At 23.6% G+C, this 13,268-nt stretch overlaps 1 protein-coding gene across 1 annotated transcript in view; it reads right to left on the bottom strand.

Moving 5' to 3' along the window:
- Positions 1–459: 459 nt before the first annotated feature.
- The window catches only part of LOC145832616 (kelch-like protein 7), a 38,587-nt gene continuing 25,778 nt past the window's right edge, over positions 460–13,268 (bottom strand). The window contains exon 2 of the mRNA XM_082939918.1: positions 460–1,856. Within this exon, the coding sequence (XP_082796044.1) occupies positions 460–1,856 (1,397 nt within the window). The remainder of the gene's footprint in view (positions 1,857–13,268) is intronic.

Genomic DNA, 13,268 nt, shown 5'->3' with positions numbered 1-13,268 from the left:
ATAAAAGAGTTAAAGATATGTGATAATGTTCGTAAAATAAACATACTGTAATTTTGTAATTTTTTATTCACTAAAAACGTCTCTCTAAGTACAAGATTAAAATGTCTACATACAAAGTCATATAAATCTTTTTAAACAAAAGATATTTCAGATGCGATATATAATCATTTCTACCAATAAAACATAAAAGGTATATATGCATTCGTATTATTATTATTTTCTTCTTGATCTTAAGAAAAAATCTTTAGCATATTTTAAATATCATTTAGTATTAGTAAAACCGACAAACTTAACGTCTAAAAAGCAAAAAGAGACTAATATAAATATAAATTTTTATGAACTTAAAAAATACTATTACTCAGATTTTAGATAACGTTATCTTACATTTCTAACTTATAGATACCTGAAAAGAGTTTACATATCAATAGGATGATAATCATTAAGTATATGACAGTTAAACTAATACAAAGGGACTTTGACAGTTGAATACTGACTATTATTTTCAGTAACTTCACATGATTCTTCTGACCATTTATCTTTATCAACATCATAACATAATACAATTCTTGTCAAATTTTGAAAAACAAAAATTTTGCTTCCAACTGTAATTGCATTTATACTTAATGATCGTAACTTAGGTGTTTGAATTGTAAAAAACACATTGCTAGTTTTATCAAACATTTCGCAATTAGTGTCGTGATGAGCACCACCAATTGCAAATAATTTTCTATTCACACAAACTAAACTATGATAACTTCTTCTTTCTATCATATTTGGCATTGCAGTCCAAGTATCAGCAAAAACATCATATAATTCAACTGTATTTAAAGTTCTACGGTTATTATTTCCACCAGAAACTATAATATTTTCTTCAAATATTGCACAAGCTGGATTTGATCTTGTGTCGTTCATTTTTGCAATTTCATTCCATTTTAATGTTTTAGCATCAAACTGAAGACAAGATTTTAAATACTCAGACTCACAATTGTGACCACCAAAAAGATAAATTTTATCCATAAATGAACAAGCACAAAAGTGTTGACGTTCTTCGGGCAAATCACAAACATAACTCCAAGTTTTACCAAGAGGTGAATATTTTTCAACTGATATTAAACAATTATCTTCAGGATCAAACCCACCAAATACATACGCTTCTCCTTTAAAACTAACTGCTTTAAAAAAACGTCGTTTTTCTAACAATGACGGATGGTCTTTGAGATCCTTAAAATTGTTCACATCTAGTAGTTTTACTTGATTTATAGATTTAAAACTCTTAAAATCTAAACCTCCACAAAGAAGAATATTAAACATGACTCCATCACACTGTCTACTTTTATCATGAATAGTAGACGAATTTTGAAAAAAACTATCTCTGTTTTTCAACACTTCAAGACAATCATTATTTTTCGAAAAACACGAAGATAAATTTATGAGATAATTTAAACAGTGATCTGATAAAAGATTAAGACGAACTTTTAATAACAACTGTTTTGAAAATTTGCTACGTTCTTCTTTATTGTGGCTCAACCATTTATTTGCTGCATTGTGAACTTCAACTTCTGAATCGATTTGTAAACTAGAACTTGCAAGTATTTTAGAGACAGTATTAAAATCTAACTCTAGAAAGCTTTCTGTTTCAACTATCATACTAAAACAACGTGCTACGTATCTAAAAACTGTAGTGTTAAGAACTGGCATGTTAAATAATGTGGCTAGCTGATAAAACAATACGGCATTTTTAATTTCCAGCTTTTCGTTAGAATTTTCAAATGCTTTACTTATCAAGTTTTCATTTAATAAATGTTTGTTTAATTTGATAGCCGATGTTAGTTTGCAATGTTCTCGATTCATTTCATCTGAAATATTATAACTCAAGTTATTATAACTGTAGTATATATATTTATAAAACTTTGTAAACAGGTTGTTTTTTGGATTCTACAATGTCTGCAATCTTCGTGTAAAGCTACATAATTACTCTAAATATATGACAAAATTTAACTACTTAAATATTTTATATTCTAACTATAATTTTTAGATTTTTAAAATTTTAAGTTTTTTAATCATTCGCTTTTTTTGAATAAAGCCTTTAGATTGTGTTATAATAGTTTTTAATCTGTTAATTGTTTCTATAAGTATTATACAAGTTCTAATGTAAAATAGAAAGTAGTAATACTTCTACAAAATGTCAAATACATACATGACAAATCTTAACAAAATTAGTCATTTCTTAATAATAATAACAAACATAATTATTAACATCTTTTTAATACTTGTTAAACTAATATAGAAAAATTATTTCATAACGTTATACCTAAACTAAAATTTTCTATGCATGAAATACTAAAGATACAAAAACTGTTACTATAAATAAAAAAAAAACCATCTAAAGAAGTTATAAATATCTAACTTACTATTGATTATACCGATTAGTTTCATACATCTTTAAGCAATTAAAATATCAAAAACTGAACAGATATTAAATATCTAGCACATTTTATTGAAAATTCTTAAACAAAATAAAATCTTAAAATTAAGTTTTTAATAATTTAACAACGAATAAACTTGAAACAATTAATATAAGTTGATCTAAAACAGTTTGTTGATTTGAAACAGGAGTCAATTGAGTAAGTACATAAAGTATAAACTAGTTTAATCATATAACATTTTATATTAATTGCTATAAAATATTCAACATTTAATATACATAATCATTTTTCCCTTCAAAATTATTAGTAGAACACTGTATTCATAAAAAATATTGTAACTTACACATAACATTGACTTACCCAGCTTATTAGAGCCATCAGAAATTTGAAAGTTTTTCCTTTGAAAATTAACTTCAGAATTTTTCTTGCAAAATTTTAGAAAACTTTTTTGTTCATCAACATTAAAAATGTTCAAACTTTCTTCGATTTTTGCAACATCACCATTCTTCAAATCATTTCTGATTGAACTAATTTTTGCAGACATGACTTTAAATTTTTTTTTGTCAACTTAATTTTTACAACTGTTCTAAAGTAATTAAACCTTTTTAAACCACTTGTATTAATTTGTTAAAAATTGAACGTAACACATTTATATAAGCATTTGTAACAACTATTCATTATTTTATTAACACCAGTTTATATTTAAAATATTTTTAAAATGTTGCTAAACGTTTACTTATTTTATTCTTTATAGTTTTTCTCTAAAAAATACAAAACACGCGTTTAAATTTAAACATAAATTTAAAGTAGGTATTGTGCAAAAGGATTAAATGACTTACTGTAATTACATGAGGTTTATTATTGTTTTCAAATATTTTAAAATTCTGGCTCATTTTAAGTAAAATAAAATATTACCTATAGTAAGTAAAAGCTATGTTATATACAAAAAAAGTAGTAAACTTGACACTCCACTGCATACTTTGTAAGAAAACAAAGTTGTGTTGTACTAAAAGCAGAAGTACTAATTTTTTTGATAAAATAAGTTTTTACTAAAATAGTAGTAAGAGCCAAATACTGAAAAAAGACATTGTTAAAAAATTTTGAAGACCTGAATTATCATATTTACAACAAACAGACAAAATATTAACCAATTAAAAAATTATTTATAAGGTAAAAATGCTTCAATTTCAAAAAGAAACTAGGCTTAAGATTAGTAAAAATGTCTTAGCTAACCTGATATTGAAAAAACAACAATTAGTTAATAGTTTAAATTTAAATCCAAACAACCTAAAATTATCCTTTTTTAATCCAATTGCACAAAAAAAATGTATTAAAAACTAAAAAAAAAATCAATTTTAAATTTTCAGGTAAACTAAAAAAAAAAAGAACTATAAAACATTCGAAAACATTTGAAACAAAAATGTTTTCATCTTAAAAAAATAGTTTTAACAAATGTTTATTTTAAATTTCACAGGGTATTAAAATTTCACTTATTATTTTAAAATTACATATTTTTATAGTACAAAACAATTCGAATCTTTTAAAAGTCAACTTCAAAAATATTTTCAAAAAATAAAGAAATAACTTTCTTAATCTTTCATGTTGTAAATATTCTTATTTAGTTGTTTAAATTGAATTTTTATAATTTACAGAGAATAAAAATTAAGATTTCTGGTTAGTAGTTCAAGATAATTTCAAATGACTTAAAGTTTTTATAGAGAGTGTGATTAATGGGTGTGCCTTTCTTAAAACCAATACAAAATAGGATAGGCAGGGTTGCTATTTTCTAAGTCTAAAAAACCATCTTAAGTGACCTTAAACTATTTTAAGCCATCCTCATGAGTAGTCCTTTAAAGACTAAAAAATATTTTTTAATCAAAATATAACTTTTAGTTTAAGGTTTTAAACAAAGTTAGCTATTAAATATCACAATTTTGAAACTAAATTTTAAAAATCTTATTTATAAAAACACTAAACTGAAATTTTCCAAATTTTTTTGAAAGTATGCGGAGTTTTTTATTTAAAACAATCAAACTGGCCTGAGTTACTTTTAGTGTTTTTTGTGTTTATACTAGTATAAGTTAGGCTGAAAATTATCAAATCACCTTTAGATTTTCCAAAAAAATTAACTAACCTTAATTATCCTGAGTGTGTGACAACCCAACATCAAACCAGCATAGGGCATCTTTAGTTTTTACAAAAAAAGGTAAAAGCTTAAAAAGTATAAAGCTAATTAACCCTGAATAACAAAAACTATAATAATTAATATACAATAATTTAGACCTAAAATAAAAAATAAAAAACTTTAAAAATCTGAGTCATGAATACATTTAGAGATTTGAAACAAATATGAAAACTACCTCAAGTTTTGCAAAAACAAAAGATTGCATCAGTCAAATTCTACTTTAAAGAAAAATTTTAAATAGCATGAATAAAAGGCAGCCCTAAGTAAAAATAAAACCTAAAAAAAGATATTAACAGAGTAGTCACTTTTTAAAGTAAAATTATTAGTCTAATTGAAAAGATCGAGCCAGAATAACATCAAACTTGCTTAAGTTCATCTTAACTTTTAGAAAAAAAAAAGAATTCAGAAGAAGACAAGTTCAAGACTGGTAAATATATAGTTAATCAAGGATAAATCCCTTGAGATTTTTTTGTTTAAAATGAAAGAATTAAATAGAAAAAAAAAATTAAATTGGTTTAAAACTTATTTTTATAAACAGACCTAACAAGCTTGAAATTTGCAAAAAAAAAATTTAAAAGTTCAATCTAGTATAAGTGTAAGGCAACTCTGTATTAATATAAGCCAGGGTTTCCTAGACTTGTCCAATTGGTCCCCTTGGAAGCCATTATAGAAATTTAGGGGCTTTTGAGCAGTAAAGGGGTCATGAGACCATAATTTGAAACTTCCGCCAGATATTTTAGGGTGATGATCAACAGCAAAAAAAAATTAGGGTAACTCACCATTAATATCAAAACTTAAACAGATTTTAGGTAAAGTTACAGTACTGGGTTTAAAACTTAAAACATATTTTTTAAATGCACATAATAATAAAAAAAATATGTTGAATGTTAACTATTGCAGAGTTTCTTTTTCTTATAAGCCTTCTTTAGCTATAAGTTATATAACTAATAATTATAAGCTAATCACATTTGTTATTAAGATGTGTATAGGGTTGCCACTTATTGAGTGAAAAAATCTACCCTGAGTAACCAGAAACTTCTCTGAGTAACTTTAAACTTCCCTGAGTTTCCCTGAGTTTTTTTATTTAAACCTAAAAATATTTATTTTTTTATTAAAAAACTAGAATGTTAATTTTAAAAATATTAAATAACTAGCCGCAAGGCTAAAAAACTTTTAAATAAACACGTGAAAATTAATAAAATTAACTTTTTTGAACAAAATATTGAAACTGAATTAACTAAATCTTATTCTAGAGCTGGAAAAAAAATTCCCTGAGATATTTTAAAAAACCTGAAATCTTCTCTGAAGTTTTTAGAAAAAATTAAAAATTTTCTGAGTTTCCCTGAATTAAAAAAAGGTTAAAATTCCATGAGTTTCCGTGAATTCCCTGATTTCCCTGAGTAAGAAGCATCCCTGTGTGTATTTTTCATTACTTTTAGTTATATTATTGCACTTTGTAAACTTAGCTTCTAATAATATATTTCTTTTGTCAAAAATTAGTGTAAATATCATACTTATATTTATAATAAAAATAAAATATTTAGATAGTGATACATAGAAGTAGTTCAAAATTTCAAAAAAAACTGGCAGGATAAACATTAAAATTAACTTACTTTATTATTATTAATATGTTGCAGAAATAAAAAAGTATATTTAAGAAAGGTGAAAACTTTAAAACCTCTTTGTGAAAAATTTTCACAAGAACTTTTTTATTTTGTTGTTTACTTTCAATTTACAGAGTCAAGTTTTTACAAACTTACTTGAAATAAAAAAATATTATATGTTTTTTATTTGTTGAAGCAAATAAGATTTTTTTGTTTTTAAATCATTGTAGATCTTTAAAATTTAATTGCTTAATGTTATAATTATGTTTAATCAAAAATAAAAGTCTTGTTCAACTTATGTATAAAGATTGTAGGTTACTAAGTAATTACTTGTAAAATTATATTGTACAACCACTCTATATAGCATTATAAAGTTCGAACTTAACTTAAAACTAAATGATATTTTAATGTTTTACTATACTACTTATAATACTAGGTATGAAAATTATTAGTTATAGTTTATATAAAGAACAGATACAAACGCTTACAAATATATATAATCTAACATCAACTTTGGAAAATACTTTCTATGAAATAAAAACTTCTAAAAATAAATCAAATCTAAAAGAAATATACTTTTAGAAGGTGTATATATTAAATTAAGATCAGTCTACTTAGATTTTAAATCAAAAGTTACTTACATATAAATAAAACTAAAAAAGAGAACTTTATAATAAACAACACAAGTAATAATTAAGTTTATCTATAGAACTACATCTTGAAGGTCTTGATCCAAATCTCTCTACGGCTGGTTTATAAAGCTCTTTTCTCTTTTTATTCCAACTTAAACCAGAAAAAATTGCTTTCTGGTTGACTGATTCTATATTATTCAATATTAAACTAAATAGAACAGCAACTGAAAACTAGTATTCTATTATATCAACATTAAAACTTTTAAGTTTAAGTAAGCAATTAAAGTTAAAACTTTAGCAAAGTATAAAGTAAAAAAAATTAACTGAACTTCTAATAACTTTTTTTTCTATATTTCAGTTACCTAGAAAAAATTAACTTTATGAAACTTGATTTAAGAAGTATTTGATCAAATAAAGACTTAGAAGGTGTCAAAATATCAATAATTCTCGTGTTGTTAAAGATTTTCACATTAATTTATACTTGTTTTATACCTATGTCAGGACTATTAGAATTCAGTTAATAAAAATCTCTGAAGACCGAACAAAAAGCTATTTGTTAAAATTCCTTACTTAAGTTACTGTGTTGCAATTTTCTTTTAGAAACCTGTTAAATAAGCTTTAGATCACATAACTTTCGATCACATTTTAATTAACTATTGTAAAAATATTCGTGTTACATAAAATTATAAAGGTAATAAAACTTCCTTAAAGCAAACTTTATGTAACATAGCAATTCTATTTAAAAAAATGTAAATAATTTCAAACTAAAAGCAACATTTACAAAATTATAAACCATCATAAAAAGTTTGAAGAACTTTTTTTTATAAATAGTTAAAAGTTTTAATCTAACAAAATGTATTTTTTGAAACAAATTACCTTTTATGCTAGTTTAGTTTTTGTGAGAACTTGTATAAGTAGTATTTTGTACTATAGTAGTTTTAGATAAACTTGTAACAAATTTAAAAATCATGAATTTTCAACTAAAAATTTTTGTGTTCATTCAAGTTTGTTTAGTACGACTAAGTTTAACAGGTAAAAGCAGGTTAACAGGTACAAAAAACAAATAACTATTTAGAGCTTCATATTTATACAAATGACTAGTTTTTATTTTTGGCAATCATAAACAAAAATGTTATTTTTTTTGTCATTAGTTATAAAAATTTAATTGGTGAATTACAAATGTGATATTTTAAAATTCTGTATTTAATTTTTAATTAAAATTGTAATTTCGAGATACAAGTTTTTTAATATTGTTTGTTTTAAGTGCAGTTTTAACTAAATAGTTAAAAGTAGATTTAAAAAAAAAAGTTTGTAGTTTTATAGTTTAAATGTCCTTAAAATTTTTTTAAAAATATTTAAATCCAAAAAATTCCTATGTATAAAATAAAGAACAATAGTATTTAGCTTTATTATTGAGTTAATTATTAGTTTTTTTATTATTTTAAAATTTATTAGTCAATTTTCTACTTAATAAATTGGTTATTATCAATAATTAAAGTATTTTTAAAATTTTTGGAAAGGTATAAATTTATGTTTTGATGTTAGTTTTTACTAGTTAATATACTAGATTAGATGGTACAGATAATAAATTCAAATATATAAAATTATTTTAATTTTAAAAACAATAACAACACGTAAGAACAAAACTATTTTTGATCAGAATCTAACATACTTTTTGCATAGTGTCAAAAAAAAAGAAAATAAGCTATAACGTCACTGAATGTGAACACAAGCTTTAACTTACTTGTTTTTTATCAAATATCAAACAGTATTTGTTACAACTTTAATGAAATTGGTTTAAATTTTCAAGTCGTATAATGCGACCACAACTAACACCAATCATCCCTTATAATCTAGCACAGACCATACAACCACGTGTATACTGTAAGCTGCTATTAGAATGAAAAAATTATTATTCTATAAAGAGTATTATTCTACATAGTGCTCTATTATATTGAGTTTTAATTTTGAATTGTTTGTATACAATCTTTTATTGATACTGCAATCTGCTAATTTGAGAAGCTACTGATTGGCTAAAACTTAATCTCTGTTAGTTTTAAATTTTATATCTTTTTTATAAGTTTGATAACGTAGATTAGAAGAAAAAGTTTAGACTTAAAACACGACTTAAAAGTATGATTTGAAAGAGAATTGAGTTTAAATTTAATTAATATAAGATTGTTGTAGCCTTTTATTATTAGTAAAATCAATCAAAAAAACTTTAAATTATATCTATGCAGTTTACTCGTATCAAAAAGTACTTTTGTAAGTAAAAGTGGAATTATTTAACATACTCAGTAAACTAATATGCTAAAAAGGTATATAAAAAAAGCATACTATTTTATACAGTTAGGCCTAGTTAGGTAATTGTTTTTAAAGTGATTTAAAAGCCTAATAGTTAAAACTAATTACAAGTATGATAAAGTTTACAAAATTAGTGAAAAAAAATAAAAATTAAGTAAAGTTGTTTTTTAATTTTTTATTTATTAAATATCTTGTAATCTATATTGTAAAAAAAAGGTAATGCTTAGCACAATTTCTTTATTGTGTTTTAATTTATATGGAATCAGTAAAACCAACAAAATTTTTATGTAAAACTGACATTTATAAACTAAAAACATTTAAAATTAAAGTTGTCCCTAATCACCAAATTAAATCCTTAGAAAAATAGTTATTTCTTTGTTTTATGTCTTCAGTATAAATACTTTAATTCATCTATTAAACAATTATCAAGGTAGAAAAAACTGTTAATTTTTTTATATAAATTAGAATTATAAACTAAAATATTAAAAGTAAAAGAGAGGTAATTTCATATTTAACCCCTTAGAGACAGTAAATACAAATAAATTTTTTTTTACTAATTTTGTCAGTTAAAGCTTATAATTTCCTATTCATTTTTTATTATTTAACTGATTAATTAACAAACACATAGCTAAATTAACCTTTATGATTTATTTAACTTTATTTAAAAACTTGTACAACTCATTGACATAACTATTAACTAACAAATTTAATTACCTTTCCAATTAAAATCTTTTAAAAGTATATAGTAATGACGTCATCAATTGTTCCAGCATTCATAAGTTCACAGTTTTACTTAATATTATAACTATTTTAATCTTTTTTCAACTTTTCTGTAATAGTTTTGAAGTCGTGCTATTCGACTAAAAGCTACTTTTGCTTAACTGTTGCAGGTAAGTAAAGCTTAAAGTTCTACAAATAGTTTACTCTGTGATATGTTAATTTTATCAATTTGTTTGAGAAATTCTATGAAATAGTTACGCAACATAAGTGCTTGAAAGTATTTTTTTATGATTTAGCATATTTAAAGTGTTTTTTATGGTAATAAATTTTATGACTGCTTATGTAAAAAATGTATATGTATATTGTAAACATGTAAATTATCCTAAATTTTAACACAACTAGATAAAATAATTTAAAATTCTCAGACATTTGCAAAATGTTCTTTGCCGATCATTGCTAGTTTTTTACAGTGACTATATTAAGTCACTACGTAATATTTAAAGATATTAGTAAAGTACTTTAATATCTATTTAAACATAGTTTGAACATTGGTACTCACCATTGTAAAAGATTACTATATAAATATATAAACCTTACAACGCCACTGAAACTCCCTACTGTTTTATTATCTTTTGTAAATATGTTAGTAGCACACAAGTATCTGTTATTCTTAATGAAATAAACTAAAAAATACCTAAAACCTAACTTTATCGTTTTTTATATACTACATAATAGTTATTAGAAATGCAGCGAGTTAAACATATCAATTTGTAACTCGCACATTATGACTACAATTCGTATTACTCTGTCAAATCTACTACATATCATAAATGTGTTAGCAGGTTATTAAACGATATAAATAAATAATAATTGAGTATTAGTTTTAAAACAAAAGATTTCTATGTGCTAAGAAAACGTCATTTTAATTAAATTGTAAACTCTTCTCTAGTTTTAACAAGCGCATTACGTCTTAAAGCAATATTCAAATTTTGAACAAACTTTATGATTGTCAACTATATATAAAGAAAATATAGTTCAACTTTTTTATAAAAAATAGTTCAATTTAGTAAGTTATTTTTTTATTTACTTAAAACGTCAATAATACATTAATTTGCGAAATCTTTTTTTTTATTAATTACTGTGGAAAACAGTCGTCAAAAAAAAGTGAATTATGACAAATTTTGTATTTCTAATTCGTAAAACGCGAATCTGGTCTAAACCATAAAATGTAGATTAAAAATTAGGTATCAAAAAAAAGTTATTAGTATGCCTTGAAATTTTGCCTAAATTACACTTTTTTAATATTTTAGTTAAAGTTTTAGCAACCAAATTACTATTTTTTAAGTTAAAAAAATAAAATTAGAATAAAGAGTTATAAATTAAGTTTGCATTAAATAAGTGAAAATCATTCCGGTTCAGAATTTTTGATAACATATTTTTTTCAAATTGTCAATTGGGTTTATGCAACATCTTTTTTATAACCTATTTGTATAAAAAATCGTTTTGTTATTAATAAATTTACAGTATACTAACATACAGACTATCTCGCTTGTCCTTTATTAAATAATAAAATAAAATATTGTTTCAACTTATACAAATGTGTCAAAAAACTGCTAAAAAACTTTGTAATGTTGCCACAAGTGTTCAACTTTCAGTTCTAGTTCTTAATCTGCATATCTCCAATTTTTGTATTTGAACCAGCAACGATGCTTAAAAGTAGTGAAACGCGATTTTAACTAACAATTGTTGTATCAACTATTGTAAAGCCATTAAACAAAAGTCAAGTTTTAAGTAATTATAAACTCTAAACATTATAATTTTTGTAAAACGTTAGTTAGAGTTATTATTTAAAAATTTTATTTTAAACTAATATATTTAAAATAATTTTATATTTAAAAATTTACTTTATTTTGGTAAAAGAGCGAACTGTAGACGCGTCTGAAAACTGTTTGTCGATTAACAATAACACTAATAACTCATTGACGTTACTTAAATACTTATAAACAACTTATTTTAAACTTAATTAAATATTTTTAATTGACTTTAGATTAAACTGTCAGAATAAGTAGCTTTTTTTAAGCGACAGCGTGACAAACACTACGATCTTTATTTATTATATTCAGTAGAGGTTATGCAATGTTCCTAAATACTGCAAAATATGACTTACAGTATCTAGAAACATTACATAGTATTTTTCAATGAACTTTAAAAAGTGTTCTTTCATTTAAAAGTTACTTTTTAAGGTAATGTAGACTGTCTACTATGCAACTTATAAATTGCTATTTGTCATAATTTAAATGTATAAACTACAAAATATTGAAAGTTTGAACAAACAAGCATAACGTTAAAGTATGCTTTTATTCATTACATATTATAAAGATAATTTATGCAGGTAAAATTTTATTATATATTTTAAAAGTACCTAGTAACGTCATTCAACTTCATTACAGACATCTAGTTCAATATCTTGTTTTTTATATTTGTGTAGCTGGGTAAATGGATAAATAGATGTTTTTGACCGATAAGTGCGAACGAAACCGTTAAATTTATAAAGTTACAAGTCTACTGCTAAATAAACAGTGTTTGTAGTTTAGTTTATACCTTGAAAAATATTTATTAAAGTTTTTATGTCTTACAGTCAACTTAAATTCACTGCTATTTTATCAAAAATATAAAGTTCTATAGATGTCACACAAGCTTACTAAATTTAGTCTAATGTTTTATATAAACTTTGTGACGTCAATGGTTTACTACAACCGAAATTCGTTTCACCGCTTTAGTTTATTATCCAACCCATATATTTAGTAGTCTGGGTTCCGAATGTTGTAATTTGTAAGTCGTACAACGCGACTATAACTCCGATGCATAATTTTTAATCTAGCACAGACTAAAAACTGGTTCTAAAAAGTTGTTAAGGTGGTATTAGTATCTTATTACTTTTAGTTTTTAATAACTGTTTTTTGTAAAACCTGTAATTTAACAATAAGGCTTGGTAATGTAAGAGAACGTAAAATTATGTTTTTATTACTATATTATCAGCGTTACAAAGTTTAATTGATTTTTTTGTTCAAAAAGTAAACAGACACGATGGACATCTAGGTGTTTAAAAAAATATTTTCAAAGTAAATTTAGTAGCGCTGTACGACTTAAAAACACCTTTAATGTGTAAATGTGAGATTTGAATATTACAATAAATAAGAATTCTTTAACTATCAAGCGATATTTATATATTACTTATCTTTACGCGCGAACCTGGCTATTATCTGACTCAACGCATTATAACAATATCGGCGACGGTTGTTTAAATGTTTAGACTTAGCTAAGCTATTTAGCTAAGTCGATTTATTAAATGCAAGTTGAACTGAGATTATAATTTAATGATTAGCTTAATTAAATA

The sequence above is a fragment of the Thalia democratica genome, chromosome 3 (genome assembly GCF_965202585.1).
Source record: "Thalia democratica chromosome 3, ktThaDemo2.hap1.1, whole genome shotgun sequence".
Lineage (NCBI taxonomy): Eukaryota > Metazoa > Chordata > Thaliacea > Salpida > Salpidae > Thalia > Thalia democratica.
The sequence above is the reverse complement of the archived record's forward strand: the minus strand, read 5'-3'. Positions and strand labels throughout refer to the sequence as shown.